Source organism: Meriones unguiculatus, chromosome 14 (assembly GCF_030254825.1).
Source record: "Meriones unguiculatus strain TT.TT164.6M chromosome 14, Bangor_MerUng_6.1, whole genome shotgun sequence".
NCBI classification, from domain to species: domain Eukaryota; kingdom Metazoa; phylum Chordata; class Mammalia; order Rodentia; family Muridae; genus Meriones; species Meriones unguiculatus.
The window spans coordinates 75,590,354-75,608,032 of NC_083361.1; the positions used below are offsets into that span (position 1 = coordinate 75,590,354).

At 43.8% G+C, this 17,679-nt stretch overlaps 1 protein-coding gene across 4 annotated transcripts in view; it reads left to right on the forward strand.

Annotated features, from left to right (window-relative positions):
* Positions 1 to 17,679, forward strand: part of Me3 (malic enzyme 3) — a 174,309-nt gene that overhangs the window by 138,849 nt on the left and 17,781 nt on the right. For all 4 annotated transcript variants that reach the window (XM_060367499.1, XM_060367500.1, XM_060367498.1 and 1 more), the window contains one exon: positions 17,355 to 17,464. In XM_060367499.1, coding sequence (XP_060223482.1) covers positions 17,355 to 17,464 — 110 coding nt within the window. The remainder of the gene's footprint in view (positions 1 to 17,354; positions 17,465 to 17,679) is intronic.

Sequence of the window (17,679 nt, forward strand, 5' to 3'; positions counted from 1 at the left end):
ATCACATGCTTTTGAGTGAGTCTTCCCACTCCATTCCTCTATTTTGACCTCTTAAGAATGCTATGTAGCTGGCAGGATGGGTACTATCGTCATGCCCATTTTATCGGAAGAAGAAGCTGGAGCCCTGAGACGACAAGGTCACTGTCTTGACTCGCAAAGAACCTTACAGCACTGTGAGGTGAACCCAGTCTGGCAACCACACATGTAGGCTGTTTCTGTAATGCTTGTGACCTGAGCAAAGGGAGTGAGCTTGCTTTAAGAGCCTATTTTTTGCCTGCTGTTTCCAGGGCTCAATGCTTGCTTATGAGTCAGTAGTCACAATTCCCCAAAGAGAAGTCTTGCTACTCATGTAAGAAGGTTAAATAAACTAGGATGTAAGAGGCTCTTCAAATTATCATCAAAATCAATTCACAGCTCCACAGACACATAGGCAGTCCTGAGTGAACTCTTTGGGGAGGCTGTGAATCAGCCAACAGGAATGTGTCCTTCAGCAAAAGAGATGATGGGTTGACACTTCATTGTTTTTACTTTCCAGCAAACTAGAACAGATGTTTCTGTAGCTACTATAGGTGGAAAATGAGCTGGTCTCCCCAGGTACTCTTGGGAATGTTCTAGCCTAGAGATGGAATGCCTGGCCTAAGAGTGAGTCAGAAGCCCTGAAACCAAACACACTGTATTTTAAGAAAGAACCTTGGGAAAGCGTGACTCCTGCCTTCAATGTCCTCATCTCGGTTCAAACATCCTGCCAATAAAAAGCTTCCTCTTTTACCCTCCCCTGCTAACTGATATGTCTGTAGATTCTGGCTGGGAAATACTGATAAGGCTCAGTTCCTATGCTGAAGGTTGGCCACTGAGGAAGACACACCAAGGCAAAGGGATATCCAGATAAGTCTGTAAACCACAGGGGCTGGGATGTAGCTGGGTTGTTAAAATGCTTTGCCTAGCATGCTCAGTGGCCCTGAGTCCAATCCCTAGAGCCATGTAAACCAGGCATGGCAGCACACAATTGCAATCCCAACATTTGGGAGGTAGAGGAAGGATGATCAGAAGTTTAAGGTTATCCTCGGCTGCATAACAAGTTCTAGGCCAGCATGGGTTACATGAAAGCTTGTCGAGAGAAAGAAAGAAAGAAAGAAAGAAAGAAAGAAAGAAAGAAAGAAAGAAAGAAAGAAAGAAAGAAGGAAGGAAGGAAAGAAAGAGCAGCTGAAACTGGGAAACTGGCCAGGAGACCTTCCACCACATCATACTAATTAAACCAAATCACAGGTACATACTGAGTTCCAAAGGAAGAGGTAACAAGGGTATAAATGACAGGCATAGTTCACTGGAAGCCACCAGTGTAATAAACTACCACAGCCCATCATCCTGAGAGGGACAAAGAATAGGGCACCCAGAAGTAGAGAAGATGCTTTGGAAACTCAAGAAAACAATTGCATAATTACATTTACATCCAAGGAAATGTATTATATGAAATTAGCCAGGCAGTGGCGGCCCACGCCTTTAATCCCAGCACTTGGGAGGCAGGGGCAGGAGGATTTACAGAGAATTCCAGGACAGCCAGGGCTACACAAAGAAACTCTGTCTTGAAAAACCAAAAGGTGGGGGGAAAAAAGAACAGCAAACTATTCTGTGAGGTGACTCGGTGGATAAGAGCACTGGCTGCTCTTTCTGGGTTCAATTCCCAGCAAGCACATGGTGGCTCCAACCATCTATAATGGGATCTGATGTCCTCTTCTGTCATGCAGGCATACATGAGAATAGAGCACTCAAATACACAAATAAATAAATAATAAACTAATAATAATAATAACAATAATAAATCTTTTTAAAAAAAAAGAAAGGAAGGAAGGAAGAAATGAGCATTTTTACCTAGCATTTGCTATAGTCCAGATACCAAGCCGGACTGTTAAGTAATCTGGAAATATATTAAGATCCCTGTTCTCAGACAGGCATAAAAACACATGCCTGTAATCCCAGGACTCACCAAGGTGAGTCAAGAGAATCGTGAATTTAAGACCTGGACTACATAGTAAAACTCTAAATCAAAACATCCTGATCCTGTTCTCAAAAATACTGCATTCAAAAATGTTTCACCTGTACCTGCTGGTGTGCAGATGACCAGGCCTTTCATGCTTTCTTTGGCTCCTGTCTAAGTCAGGAGTTCAAGAAGAATGAGTGCTACAGTGGAAATATAAAAACTGAACTTTTAGCCCATAAATATTAAAGTCGAGGGAATGTTTGCGGCCACCTAGACAGAAGGAAGAGAAGAGATCATGACTCTCCACACCTACCTGAACTGTACCCAAGTAGTCTGTGGAATTTAGGATTAGACTGGGTTTTTGTTGGTAGAAATGGTGAGGAAGGTAGGTAAAAGGTCTCGTCCCTTGTTCTAGCTTCAACTATTCAGGGTTCTGTGTTCAACAGGGAAAACTGTCACAGTGGCATTGTCTGTCCTGAGCCGGCAATAATGCATGTAGCACACATGAAATGCTACACATAATCCATCTTGGATCTATGAGGACTCTGTGACCCAGGCTTCTGACTTCGTGAGCATTTACAGTCCTGCAACTCCTATAGCTCAACAGCAAGTCAGAGGCTCATGGAGACTCCAGCTTGTTCTCTGTGTGTTCAGGCTGTTTCTAGAGTTAGACCAAGTTTATCCCCCCTCTTCTTTCCATGAAATGAAAACGACTATATTTTCTTGGGTGCATCCAACCCCCTCTTTTCCCACTCCCTATCTCCTGCAGAATAGAGAAGAGGACCAAATAAAGCAGGTGTATAAATGCTGAAACATGCCCCCACACACATCTGACTTTGTTCCTGATCACAGAAGGTGCTTATAAAAACTGTGGAGTCTTTGGGTTGAAACATGGACATCTGTTTTTGAAGCTCCCCTAATAACTCTGGTGTAAGTTTGTCTACTTTCATTTCTTTTGACCTAATAAAATATCCTGACCAAAAGCAGGATAAGCAAGGGGGTTCGAAAAGTTTGTTTGGTTTACAAATTCCAGGTCACAGTCCATCATTGAGAGGAAGTCTGGGCAGGAACTCAAGAAACTAGACATCACACCTACAGTCAAGCGCAGAGAGAAGTAAATCATGGATGGGGTCTTGCTCAGTTACTGCCCAGCCAGCCTCCTCCACTCTTATACAACCCAGGGCTTCCTGCTTAGGGAATGTTCCCACTAACAGTGAGCTGGGTCACAATCAAGACAATTCCCTACAGACATGCCCACAGTCCAATAGGATCTAAGTAATCTGAGGCTTCCTTCTTATGTAATTCTAGGTTGTGGTAATTGGTAGTTAAAATTAACCAGTACGTAAGCAAAGAATTAACTGGATGCATATAGACCAAATTGTTAATAGTGATACTGCCTGAGATTTTTGGTTACCAGATTACTCTTTTTGTCATGCTTATTTACTTATGTACAGATTCTTCTTTTGTGATTTAAAAAAAAACAAACCTTTAATTATAAATTAAATAGCAATTCTCACCCAGAGATTATTTCTCATTTTTTTTAAAAAAATCTAATTATTAAACAAATATCTATTCACCCTCTTGATGAACTAGTTATTGGCCTACCCTAGCTGCTTTTGGACAGTAAGCAATTCCCTTGCTTTAACTCATTTAATACAGTCGACAACCCCAATTTAGTCAGCTCCTTGTCACTCTAATGAAATGCTAGGGATAATCATGAGGAGGATAACTTTCAGTTCATAGTTTGGGAGGTTCCAGTTAAAGAGTAGGCAGATCTACCGCTTTAAGCCTCTGGCAGAGGTGCTGTCATGGCACTGAGTATGTTGTAGATCTACTGCTTGTCTCATGACCAGAAAGAAATTTTAAAAAGATGAGCCATGTCTCATAATCACCTTGGAGGGAAAGTGCCCCATTCTCTAAGGACATAAGACCCCATCTCCTAAAGGTCATTTTCCAGCAGTACCACCCTGGGGACTAAGCGCTTAATCATAATCCATGGGCAATGTTCTTCAAACTCTATCATAGATATGTAAGTAAGTAGCTGTGTTCTCTTATACCACCAAAAATTAAGTCGCAGTGAGAGATCTTCATCTTTTCCATCTACTGCTCTAGCGTAGGCATCCAGAACAATGCTGGCTGCAGTATAGATTATCAGATGAGAGACCCGAGGCCCGGGAAGTTATGGAAACTGCTCAAAGCCACACCTCCACTCAGCAGCAGAGCTGTGCTGTGAACATGGGTGGTCCAACTGCAGAACTCACTTTTTAATTAGATGTTTTCTGTTTCTATGCCATCACATGAAAAGAAAGATAGCCCAACGTTCTCTAGACACCTTCTTAATAGACAAAAAAGTAAACAAGAGGGAGAGCTTATTAAAGCTATTCTACTTAGCTTACTCGTGTTTTCTCTGTCTTGTTCAAGGGCATGGTTAGTGGCTAACTGTCCTCTCCAGAAGGGCACTGGAGAAGGAGCAGACATCAGTTAACATTCTAGACACTCTAGCTTCCAATGGTGAATGAAGCATCCTCTTACTTCATCATCATCCAGGCTAGTCATCCAGTTCTCCCTGATTCCTCCTTCTTGACCACAGGTGTTCAGTTGCCCCAGCACTCATCAAAGCTGAGCCTTCCCCACAGCTCTCAACAAACCTCAAACCTCAGCCAGCTCAACCTAACCCCAAGGGAAAAGACAAGGCACGTGTGCTCCCAGCTTCTTGTGGTAGTTTTTAAAAGCAACACAAACAAGAAAATCTCCCCTCCCCCTACCCCAAGCTTCTGGCATTCAGACCACAAAGAGGGTTTAGGGATTCTTTTTTCCTTTTAAAAGGTTGTGGAACCTTGAACAATCCTCGGACCCTGGGGAAAGCCAGCCCACAGCTTAAATAGCCTCTGGGTAGCCAACCCAGGCGTGCCACGTGGGCAATGCAGATAGGTCCACATACATGGAAGCAAGCCAGATCCTCAGCCTTAGCCAAATGTGGAATTGTTCGTGACAGAGAGCACTCACCATCGGGAAGGTGGAAGGCAGAAACCAGCTCCATCTTTAAGGCATAGCATTCCGCAGCTCTCTACAGTTCCCCCTTTTTGTTTTAGACGCATCAGGCAAGAGTAGAGGTCTGATCTCTGATATTAAAAAAAAAAAAAAAAGAAAAAGAAAGTAGAATCTGAGGTGAGTCCTGGAAAATTTTGTGAGTTCTTGAAGAGATAGTAATTGACTTTTAGATGTGAAATTACAATCATTAAAATAGACATGTAATAACAATTATTGAAAAAAGAAGCCACAATTTGAAGAAGAGTTGGGAGAAATAGACATATGAGAAGGTGTGGTGAAAGAAATGTTAATGTAATCTAAATAATATGGACATAATCTCAATAATTAAAATAATAAATAATGAAACAAATAAAATCCAGTCATTGTTCAAAAAAAAAAAAAAAGGTTGTGGAAAGAGCACTGTTTGGCTCTAAGCTCTTCTTGTAACATTTGAAGACAGTCTTCACATGCTGTGTGCTGAAAGGCTTCAAATACAGTCTTGTTTCTTGCCTTTACCATCATCTCTATCAAGATCCGCTGTCCTAACTCATGGTGGAGCATGCCTAGCTCTGTGAGAGAGCTTCTGACACTAAGAAATGTCAAGATATGACTGTATCATGGATTGTAGTTGCCTCAAGTGGAAACACACGAATAATCAAAGAGGCTTTGTGGAGGACACCAGCAGCCTCATGAGACTGGAACACACAGCCTATAGGAACATGAGATATGTTATCTATGAAGCTCCAGGAGGTTGAGATAAAAGAACATGAGATTTATGGAGTTTGTGGAGTGAGTTTCTGTAACTTACAGAAAGGAGAAAAAAAATGCTCAAGATTGACCACTGACCTTTGAGGGCTGAAAGGTCAGCCATCAGCCACCACCCTCTTCCTTGCTCTGAGGTTGTTGGTGACTAGGAACTGAGTCAAGCAGGGAAATTCAGGAGGAAATCCAACTGTTTGTGAAGTGTTTTCTGTCTGGACCGGACTTGCCCCTCATGATGACTGAGGAGTGGCCACGCCATCCTGAGATGTTTGCTGGAAACTGCTGCTTCCTGACACTGTCTTGCTGGTCAGTGGGATTTCCCCTCAGTGAGGTCAGATTGCCGGTTCGAGGAGCCCATCAGTTGAGCTTCCAGGCAGGCACACAAGGGACTTCCCCAGCCTGGGAGCTGGGGAAGAGAAGGTCTCTGAGACCCTCCCTCACCCTCCGGCCTGGGCTCTCACAGAGTGGAGCCACTGTAACTACAAAATCACCTCCAGTGACCAGCATTCCCTGATGGCTGCCCCATCCACACCCACTTCGAGGACAAATTCCTTAAAACACATAATCACTGACACTCCTCTTCCACCTTCCACGTTAACCTCATGCATTGTGGCTCCCTTTCATCACTCTTTCGAATATAGTAGTCTGCAGAGGTCACCACTGTTTTTCAAACAGTCGCTCAATGGACACTGCTGGATCCCTGTTTTACTTGATGTTATACTCCTAACTGCAGCCTGTCACATGGGTCCTGTAGCAGGTAGTTACCCTGTAGGCTTCTGCTCTGTGGTTCCTCTGATCACTGACCTTGCTGGACTCTTCCTGTGCCTCTTGCTGATCCTTGTGTGTGTCCTGGGATTTTTGTCCTAAGTTTTCCTCCCTGCCTGCTAGGTATGCACTTTCCATAGGACACCCATTCATCACCATGATTTCAACTGCTCATAGTGCCCCCAACTGAATGTTTCTCCCTCCTGAACTTCATACACAGCTCTCTGCTTCATAGACAACTCCATTCAGATGCCACATGCTCCACTGTCTAATCTAGTAGTAAATTTAGCTCTCTTTCCTTATCCCTCATCACAAAGAGAAGACACCACAGCGCCCTACACACACACACACACACACACACACACACACACATTTACAGAACTCCTCTTCATCTTCTGCTTCTGCCCTGTTATTACATTCAGACCATTGTCATCAGTGCCTATGGGTATCCATACTTTATATATGTTATCTCATTTAACATTCACGATAGGACTGTCAAAACGTGTTATCATCCCTGTCTTAGCAGTGAAGACTGAAATCTGTGTCAAATAGTTTATCTATGGTCATTCACGTAGTTAGCCATAGAAGCACTCTTGATGTCAAAGCTGTCGCCAGTCCCCCCATAATCTGCCTTCCTTCTGATTTATTCTTTTTACTTCCTAAACATCTTTTCCTCGATTCCCTTTTCCCCCTCGATAACCCCATTGTCATTCACCGGTTCTTCACCATCTGCCACTGTGCAGAAAAACTTGTCTCCAGGGTACCCCCTCAGCTATTCATCCATCATCCACTCTGCTGCCAAAATGAACTTCCTGAAACACACGCCAGCTTCCTGCCCGTGCTTCCGCTGCCAACGCAGTAACAAAACACCATGACCAAAGCAACTTGGAGACACAGGGTTTATTTGGTTTATGGTTCCACATCACTCACTGTTAGTCATAAAGGAAGTCAGGACAGGGGCTCAAACAGGGCAGGAACCAGGAGACAGGAACTGATGCAGAGACCATGGGTTAATCCTGCTAACAGGCTTCTTCTCCATAGCTTACTCAGCCTGGTTTCTTATAGAACCTTGGGCCACCATCCCAAGGATGGCGCCACCCACAATGGGCTGCATCCTCACATATCAATCACTAATTAGGATAATGCCTCTCAGGCTTGCCTACAGACAGATCTCATAAAGGCATTGTCTCAGCTGAGGCTCCTTCCTCCTCTCCCAATGACTCCAATTTGTGACAAGTTGACACAAAGCCAGCCAGAACACCTTCTGTGGGTCCCTACTCTCCTGAAGAATGTTTGGCTCTTTGCAAATTCACTTTAAGGGGTGAGCCTGAATTCTACCCAGCCTCATCTCCCCCAAACTCCTCCCTTTCTTATTCCCTTTCCCAAGATCAAGCTCTATGCATTTTCTATAAATTCAGGACGATCTTCTGCTTCCTTCCACCTCACCATCCATACCCTCTCCGTCTGTCTGGGAACCTTTGTTCTTCCTCTAAGCCCCAATTCTGAGTCCATGCCTTATGATGTCTTTACCGCATCACCCCAAAAGCAGAACCGCCTGCCTTCCTTAAGTTTTCCCACAGGTCTGCACAAACCTTTGTTATCATTCTTGCCACAGTGTAAGGTACTTTTCTGTTTTTCTTGTGCCCCCTTTCAAATGTAAGAGCTTTGCTTCCTGGCAAGTTCCATTCCCCGTAGCAGATATTAAAACTAGTTTGTGAAACTGAAATGTTTAAATTTGTATTACATTTTATTTATTTGGGGGAGGCATGTGGGAGGTCAGAGGGCAATTTGTAGAAGTCATCTCTCTCCTTCCACTGAGTGGGTTTAAAAGACTAACCTCAGAATCGAACCACTTTACCCACTGAGCCATTTCACAAGCCCTGAAGTGAATTTTTATATCATACTTAGCGTATAGTTCCAGGCATAGAGGATATCCTGCCCCACAGAGTATTTTAATTGAATTAAACAGAATTTTAGCAAATGCCATTCATTGTGACATATGTTATTAGAGACAGGACCAGTATATCATGTGATCCCTCAAGAGCAAAGAATTCACGCTATCTTAAGAGATGGGTCAGAGAAATGGTGAAAGGAGGTGGCATCAGAGGCAGGCCCTACACTTTGAATAGGAGTTGGCCTAGACATAAGGAAACCTAGGTAGAATCGTCAGCTGAAGCAAAGCATGTACAAGGGTCCACAGTGCTTTGGAAGCAGCATCATGTGCCCAGAGTATCTGGAGACACGAGTGGCTGCTGAGCAATCAGCTAAGGACAAGGTGAGCACACCAGTGACATTGCCTGACACCCAGAGGCAAAGGAAAGCCTCTTAGGAGGGAGGCTTTGTTCTGGTTTGTTTCCTTTTCGAGATAGGATTTCTCCGTGTAGCCATGGCTGTCCTGGAACTCACTTTGTAGACCAGGCTGGCCATGAACTCACAGAGATCTGCCTCCCTGCATGTTGGGGTTACAGGTGTGCTAAGACACATACCCGCTAAGAGAATTTTTTTTTTAATTCTAATTTTATTTTATTGAGAACTTGGTGAAGACACCTAAATCACTCCTTCCACACATCCACCAAATTCATTAAACCTTTTCCTTAAATCATTGTCGTTACATGGAGCTAAGTGGCCCGTGTTCAGAAAGATGTGGAGAATGGGTGCCGGAGGGGGGCTCACCTAACGGCGGCAAGAGCAGACATTGTAGGACCCTGGCCAGTGACAGCAGTGTGGTAATTCCAGAGAGAGGGCTTTACCCTGAACCCACAGCCCCAAATGCACTAAGACGTGTGTGCTGAAATCACGCCCCTCAAAGTGCGCTCAGCCTCAGGTGGGATGGAGAGGGCTGAATCAAGGTGAACTCTGTGATCAAATGTTTCAAAACTGCTGGGTTAAACACTTTTCTTCACGTATAACTCTCCAAAGACTTTCGTATATACTGAGTCTGGTACATGTAATATAAAGAGTTATCCAAACTTATTTTACTAGGGAAATTTCTCTGAGAGCATTTCAAGGGCATAGAGTTTAATGGAATGTGGAAAAAAAAAACACCTAGAGTTTCATGATTCTGCCATTTCTAGTTTCTGGGAGAGAAAAAAAAAGAAATGAAATGAAATAATTTTCCATGGGGTGATGACTGATAGTTTCACTGGGCGCTAGGCCAACGGAGACCTGCGTGTGGTTTTCATAGGGAAAAAAACAGAGCAGACTCCCTTGGGAATATGAGTTGTAGCTTTTAGTCATTGGATTCAGATGCAGGCTGAGCGGGCTCACCTGTTTCTTCCAGCTCTCATATTTATTCAGGCCTGAAACCGGGTCAGACGGGGTGTTTGAAAGAATGGCAGGCCCTGGTCTCTGGAACAGAATGGGGTGCAGCCTCTGGAATGTTCTGCTCTCACCAACACTGCTCTCTGGGCCTCGGTGACTGGAAGCGCCTCAGATCCCCTTGTGCCAAAGAGGCGTGGCCCCAAGTGATTGATAGGTGCTCAGCTCTGTTGGCCCTGACCTAGGTCTCCTTGACCTGTGACGCAGACACCAGTCACCATTTTCAGCCATTTGCGGAGAAATCAGACACCCACCCATCGTCCTGAGCCTGTAAGTGAGCCTAGCCTTGAAATGGAAGGACTGTCAGTGGCAGTTCAAAGGCCTTGGAGGACCACTTCCTCCATGGCAGGACTTCTGTGCTGGAGGAGCATCGGGTGTTCTTCTGGGCTGCCAGGGCAGCAGGGTGAAGGGTTCAAAGGTGCAAACGGAAGCAGATAAGCAGGAGCCTCTCGGGTCAGGGCGTCTTCTGGTAAGGCAAGACTAAAGGACAGCAGGACACAGACCGCACTAAGACTGGCAAAAAGCCCAGAGTAAGGGGCGCTGAGCCAGGTCCACAGGGGAGGAGACGGAGGCGTCCTGGGGCTGCTCCCGAATGATAGCCACCTGCTGGTCTGCCTGTGTAAGTACGGAGAGGACCCTAAGACTGCTTCTCCAGATTTCCTTGCAACTCTTACTAGAATCTATGAAGGACCCATCCCCTGCCTTCCCAACCACGTCTTAGTCTTAAAGGAATGTCTGAGAAAAGTGTATTAATGTCAAGTACAAGCATTAAGCAACCTGTGTTCCACTTCTAATGGCATCAGATAAGAGAACTGAATAAAAGAAAGAAAGGAGCCTCAGGCAAGACTCAAGTGTTGGTCAGAGACAATGGAAGAAAACTATTTTTCTGGTTCCCTGTTGAGTGTTTTCTGCCTTGTGCATTATTCCAACTGAGGAGGAAGTCAGGCTCCACTTCCTATTGAGTTTTATCTTTTACAAATCTGGGTGACTTTTGAAATAAAACTGAAGTCTGGTGGCCTGATTAGAGCCACTCAGGAGTCCTCCGGAAGCAGTGTGTGCGTGGCAGTGTGAAGATCGAAAGTGGGCCTCAAAGCGTGGTGTGTTGCCGGGCTCCTGGTAACCTCCAAAGGTCAACTATTCTGCTACCGTTGCTCTTGGTGTTTTATAAGTATTTAATAGATGATTAACACTTAAGTTTATGTTTCAGTAGAAGCCTATACATAAAAGACTATACGTGGATGAATTAAGAGCCAAGTTTTTCCACTTGCTCTGTTTAGATGTTCGTGTTGAATTCATGGTTTTGTTCTTAATTAGATTGTAACTCATTTAACAAGTTGGGAGAGAAGTTCCCAACACCAAAATCCCACCAATTCTTTCCATGTATCTACTCTTCCCAAAAACACTGGATGACCGCACTGGCTCATCACAGGTTTTCTTTTTCTTTTCTTTTTTTTTAAATTATTTATTTTTTTATTCATTTTACATCCTGCTTGTAGCCCCATCCCACCTTGCCTCCCAGTCCCACCCTCTCTCCCTTCCCCCTCCTTTATTTCTCAGAAAGAGGGAGCCACCCTTCTCATCACCCCAGCTCCTCAAGAGGACTGAGGGTGTCCTCTTCCCCTGTGGCCTAGCAAGGGGGAATCGATCAAAAGCCTGGCAGGAAAGTTCCTGTCAGATGCAGTCCCCTACTTTCTTTACTTGAGGACCTTCATGAAGCCTAAGCTGCCCACCGGCTACATTTTGTAGGGAGTTCTAGATCCAGTCCTACATGGTCCTTGATTGATGCTTCAGCCTCAGCAAGCCCCTCCGGGCCCTGGTTAGTTGGCTCTGTTAGTCTTCTTGTCATCTCCAGGTCCTTAATAAATGGGACCTCTTGAAACTGAAAAGCTTCTGTAAAGGCAAAGGACAATGTCAGTAGAATGAAACAATAATCTACAGACTGGGAAAAGATCTTCACCAATCCTACATCTGACAAAGGGCTGATATCCAAAATATATAATGAATTCAAGAAATCAAACACCAGTAAACAAAATAACCCAATGAAAAAATAGGGCAAAGAACTAAACAAAAAATTTTCAACAGAGGAATCTCAAATGGCCGACTTAAAGAAATGCACAACGTCCTTAGTCATCAGGGATATGCAAATCAAATGACTCTGAGATTCTATCTCACATCAGTCAGAAAGGCTAAGACCAAAATCTCAAATGATGCCACATCCTGGCAATGGAATATGCCTCCATTTCTGGTGAGAGTGCAAACTTGTACAACCACTTTGGTAATCAATCTGGTGCTTTCTGATAAAATTGGGAATAGCTCTTCCTTAAGACCCAGCTCTACCACTCCTGGGTATATACCCAAAAGACACTCCACCATACAACAAGGACGCTTGCTCAACTATGTTCATAGAAGCTTTATTCATAATAGCCAGAAAGTGGAAACAACCTAGATGTCCCTCAACCAAAGAATAGATAAAGAAACTGTGGCACATTTACACAATGGAATAGTACTCAGCTACTAAAAATGAAGAAATCATGATATTTTCAAGAAAATGGATGGAACTAGAAAAGATCATCCTGCATGAGGTAACCCAGAAGCAGAAAGACACTCATGGTATATGCTCACTCATAAGCGGATATTAGACATACAGTACAGGATAAACATTCTACAAGGCACAGACCCAGAGAGTAACAAGGAGGGCCCAAGAGAAGATGCATGAATTTCACTCAGGAGCAGAAATAGAATAGACAGAAGTAGTGGTCAAAGAGAAGGAATGAGGTAGGAGAGGGAGTGAAGAGAAATATGAGGGTTGGAGATCAGACCTGAGGAGGGCAGGGGTGAGAGGACAGAAGGCCTGTAGAGAAAAGAGAAACAGAAGGCAGGGGTATCTCTGTGACAAGCTGGAAACCTAAGTCAGGATAGGCTCCTGTGAGGATATGAGAGGAACTCAAGCAGAGACTCCTAGTAGCAGAGGCCATAGAGACTGAAGAGGATACCCTCTAACTAGACAAGTCTCCTAGTAGAGGGAGGCGAACCCCAACCCACCCACAAAAACTTTGACCCAAATTTACCCTGCCTACAAGATGTACAGGGGTAAAGATAGAGTAGAGACTGAGGGAATTCCCAAACAATGCCTGGATCAACCTATTGGAGAGGGCCAACCCCTGACACTAAAAATAATACTAGGCTAAGCCTGTAGACAAGAGCCTATTAGAGCTGTCCTCTGAGAGGCTCTACCCAGCAACACCTCAAAACAGATGCTGAGACTCACAGCCAAATGTTGGGTGATGCATAGGGAGTCTCGTGGAAAAGCGAAAGGAAAAAGAAAAGGGCCTAGAGATCACAGGTTTTCAGTAAGTCTCAAGAGGAAGAAGAATACTGGATGGGTGGGTGGATAGATGGATGGTTCCTGACTCACACTGGGTTGGTTTGAAAGAGCCATACAGGGGAGGCTGAGGGATTAGGATAACATAGTTCAAGACTCCCAGGTCACTGTGGAGAGAAAGAGCAGATACATGCAAGAGTAGAAGAGAGGGTGGGTAGGAGAGAAGAGCTTTCCTCAGAGACTGGAAGGGGCGGTGCATAAACCCCAGAACTGGGGCTTCCTGGACCTGGACACTTCCTTTGGGATGCATGTCCAAAGAAGGGTCGGCTTGTGAGAGTTCTGAAGTACTAGGAACTGTCAGCCTATTGGGTCCGAGTGGCTTTTCATGCAATTCCAAGTCAGAATTAGATTAGCCCAAATTGTTGAAGTTTTGTTCTAGATTCCATTGGACCAAGGGGAAATTCTTATGTAAAATTAAATGAAATGGGAAATAGTAATACACTGAATAAAGATACTTATAACTTTTGCCTTCTTGTTGCCTTAGGAAATGGGTGGCCGTGTTGCTTCAAGGTCAAGTGAATTAGTATATGTTAATATGTGATGGAAGGATCTACACATATCCCTTGTTTTGTTGTCTAAGTTATTCAGAATTTCAGCCCCGGGCTAGCTGTGAAACAGCACTGAAATTCTTATGTATAGTAAAATGTCAAGACATTCTGTTCCTTACTCTCAGTCCAAATACTTTCAGTTCATAACCTGAACAAAAAATATTCACAGTATATTTTAGCTTGACAGGCATGACATTATATTTATGAGTGGGCAGTTTTATTTATTATTTCTAATCATGGGGCAATTTTCCTTCAGTACCCAAGGGATATTTATTCTGAAACTCCTATGGATACCGAAATGGTGAATGGCCAAATCCCTTATGTAATATAATCTACATACACTGTCTATAGAAGTATCATTTGTATATTATTTATCATAGCTTATACATTGTAAATGCTGCATAAGTCATTGTCACTTTATACTCTTCTTTAATAACTAATGACAAGAAAGGAACCTGTACATAGTCTATCTTTTAAAACATTTTCAGTGTAGGATTGGTTGAGTCCGTAAGTGCAGAATCTACAGATAGAAAGGGCTAACATATTACCCAGGAACCTACAATGTGCTGGGTACTGCATAGTGCTGCTCATTAACAGAAGAGTAAACCATGGTGTCTTGTTAGGCTTCCTATTGCTTTGAAGAGATACCATGACTATGGAAACTCTTAAATAAAGGGAAATATTTCATTGGGATTAGCCTACAGTTTCAGGGGTTTAGTGCATTATCATCATATCAGGAAACATGGCAGAGTAGACGCAGACATGGTGCTGGAGAAGGAGCAGAGAGTTCTGCATCGTCATCCAAAGGCAGCAGAAGGAGACTGTGACACACACCGGGTGTAGCTTGAGCATATAAGACCTCAAAGCCTAACCCCATAGTGACACACTTCCTCCAACAAGGCCACACCCACTCCAACAAGACCACAACCTCCTAATATTGCCACTCCCTATGGGCCTGTGGGAGCCACTGTTATTCAAACCACCACACATGGATCGCATTATTGAAAGAAGTTACGAAACTCTTTCTAAGAACTATAAAAAAAATATGGCAACCTGTGTTTAATTATATGCAGAGATAGCAATGTGGAATGTTAGTAATAATACCTAAGATACAAGGGAACGCAAAGAGAAACATTTCGACCTCTCTACCGCCATCGCATTGAGCTTCATATGGAGAAATCATTACGTTTTCTGAGGGTCACGTTGAAGCCCAAAGCCAGCGCTGTATGCTTTCCATCATCCAATCCAATTCCTTACACCTCACCTTCTTTCCTTTTCTAGAGCCCTCTGGAGCTAGATTGGTGAATTAAAAATTCTCTTATATTCCATTACTCTGTTCCCTGGCCTGGCCTGGCTGAAATTTAGCTTTCCCCTGGGGCCACTACTTTCCCTACAGCCTTACAAGGCTGTGTTCTCTCTCACACTGGGGATTCTACTACAACTCCATTTAAACCATTTGTGACTAGTCTCCTCTTGAAAACTGATATAAAAGGAAAAGAAGCCTGGGTGATCGGCTAAGAGGCACAGAGAGCCTCTAACCACATCAGCAGTACTTACTCCAAAAGTGTGAATAAAAATTGTGGCCAGAATGACACTTGGGCTTAGCACTTTGCAGTTTAAAAATCACCTGTTGGCTATAGCCAATAGTGCTATATTGTATAATTGAAATTTGCTAAGAGACTAGACCTTAAGGATTTAGACCACACACACAGCAGTAACCATTATGGTCATAGATATCTCAGCAAGCCCACTTATGGCAATTATTTCACAATGTATACAAATTTCAGATCATAAATGTTGTATGCTTTAATACAGACATTTTTTTATTCATCAGTTATACCTCTGTAACACTGAAAAAAAAAATCATCCTCATCATGTAATCCTTACAAGAACCTGCAGAATTTGACATGGAGGATAGAATTGTGCATGTTGGAAAAAAAAATGGAAAGCATTGGCAGGACAGAAGGTGAAGTAACATGTGCAGGGTCACTCAGTTCTGTGTGGAGACGCAGCCTAGGCCCACAAGACGCAGGCCTCTTTAGCACTGAATGGCCCAGTGGCTGCACTCTGCTCAGGGCTCTGTGGGGTGATCCCATCTCCTAATGCCTCACCAGCAAGTCTGACTAAAACTCTGGGAAACATGCAGAAGGAGCAAAGGCTTACCCAGTCACTGGCATTTCTATCCAACGGGGTGAGCTATGCTTGGAGAGATGAGGTTGAAATGGTATTTTCTGGGTCAGATCAGTGTTGCCCACTCCATCATAGCCAGCAGACTCACCAGTTGCCACCAAACACCCTTTCTAGAAGGTAATAAATCTTCCCACAGGTGTGAAAGTAGACCTACGTAGGCCTCATGCTATGGTCCACACCGCTTTGGCAAAACGGGCCCTCTCTCCCTGTTATGCACCCAGCACTCCTGTGTCTAGTGTGTATCCATCACAACTTATGTTTAAATGAACAATCCTGAAATCACAAGTTGACTCATGGGATGTGAACTGTCATTGATTCATGTATTAATAAACTAACTCATTCATACCATGACTGCTTTAAGAAGGCCTAGGAGACCACAGCTGCCAAACGCCAAAACCAAAGGTCAACAATAGATTAAGCCTAATCTATTGACGTGCTTAGGTTGAGGAGTCTTACAAATGAGCTAGCAACATCTCTCTTGGCTTCCCAGAAAGCAATAAATATTAAACAGAAAAAAATGCGTTATAAAGCATGCATAAATCTAATATTATTTTTATCAAGACCATGAAATCTAATAGGCATAGATTTCAAATAAGTTACATCAAGCAGCTTACTGGACTTTGCCTTTACCCACCAAGGCTGTGTTTGTTAGTTGTCTAGGCTTTTGGAATCACACCCACTTAGGGCACTTGCTGAAAATGCAGATTCCTGAACCTCATCCCACAGTCCCTGACTGTCATTTTTGTGATGGACCTGGTGGTCCATACATTTAATGAGATGACTAACTGGTCTGTCTGTGGAGCTTTGGGGAACATCTTTGCCAAGATAACAGTGGCTTCAGGAGGTGCCCTTTCTCAGCCTTGCTCGTGTCTTGTTGGAACATATCACATGACTATAGAGGAGTGGACCAACTCCAAGCCTCGGGGTCTGGAGATGGCGACAGCAGGCTTCAGAGGCTCCCAGATCCAGAGCAATTCTGCTCACTAATGCATTTAGAGTGAACTCTGTCCTTGGATCTCAGATGGCCACAGGTTGCAAAGAAGGCAGGTCCCACCTCAACCTTGCTGTTACTCCTACCAACTGTGTGGTAGCTCACAGGGAGCCCATAGTCCACATCAGATACAGTGAGTTTGACTGGGTTGGCTGTGAAGCCCTTAGTCCCTGCACTCTCCCATTCACATACATGATGAAGTAGGCAAAGGTCTACTTCTAGGAGATGCTGATCAAGCCAGGTGACAAAAAAATAAAAGGAAGTACACAGACTATCTTTACCTCTTGTCCTCAGCCTCCCTTGAATCCAGTTCAGGCAGGATCTAGTCCAGGAGGTAATAATCATACATTCTTTCCTCCTTTCCTCCCCCTTTCTCCACCCTACCTACAGGTTTGGAATAAATTGCCTCATCCAGTTTGAAGACTTTGCCAATGCCAATGCCTTCCGTCTGCTCAACAAATATCGCAACAAGTACTGCATGTTCAATGATGACATCCAAGGTACGTTTTCACCTCACAAAGTCACTAGGTAATAATGCTTTTTCACAAGGCTCACCCAAATGCCAAAAGCAGGAGGGAAATGTCATCTCGCAGCTGGTCTACGGCCAGAGCTGTTAAAGAAACAATATTAGACTTGGAGTCAGCTTCTCCTTGGCTGAGTCTTAGCTCTGTGACCTTGAACATATCTCTTCAATTTGCCAAGCTTTGGTGTGCTT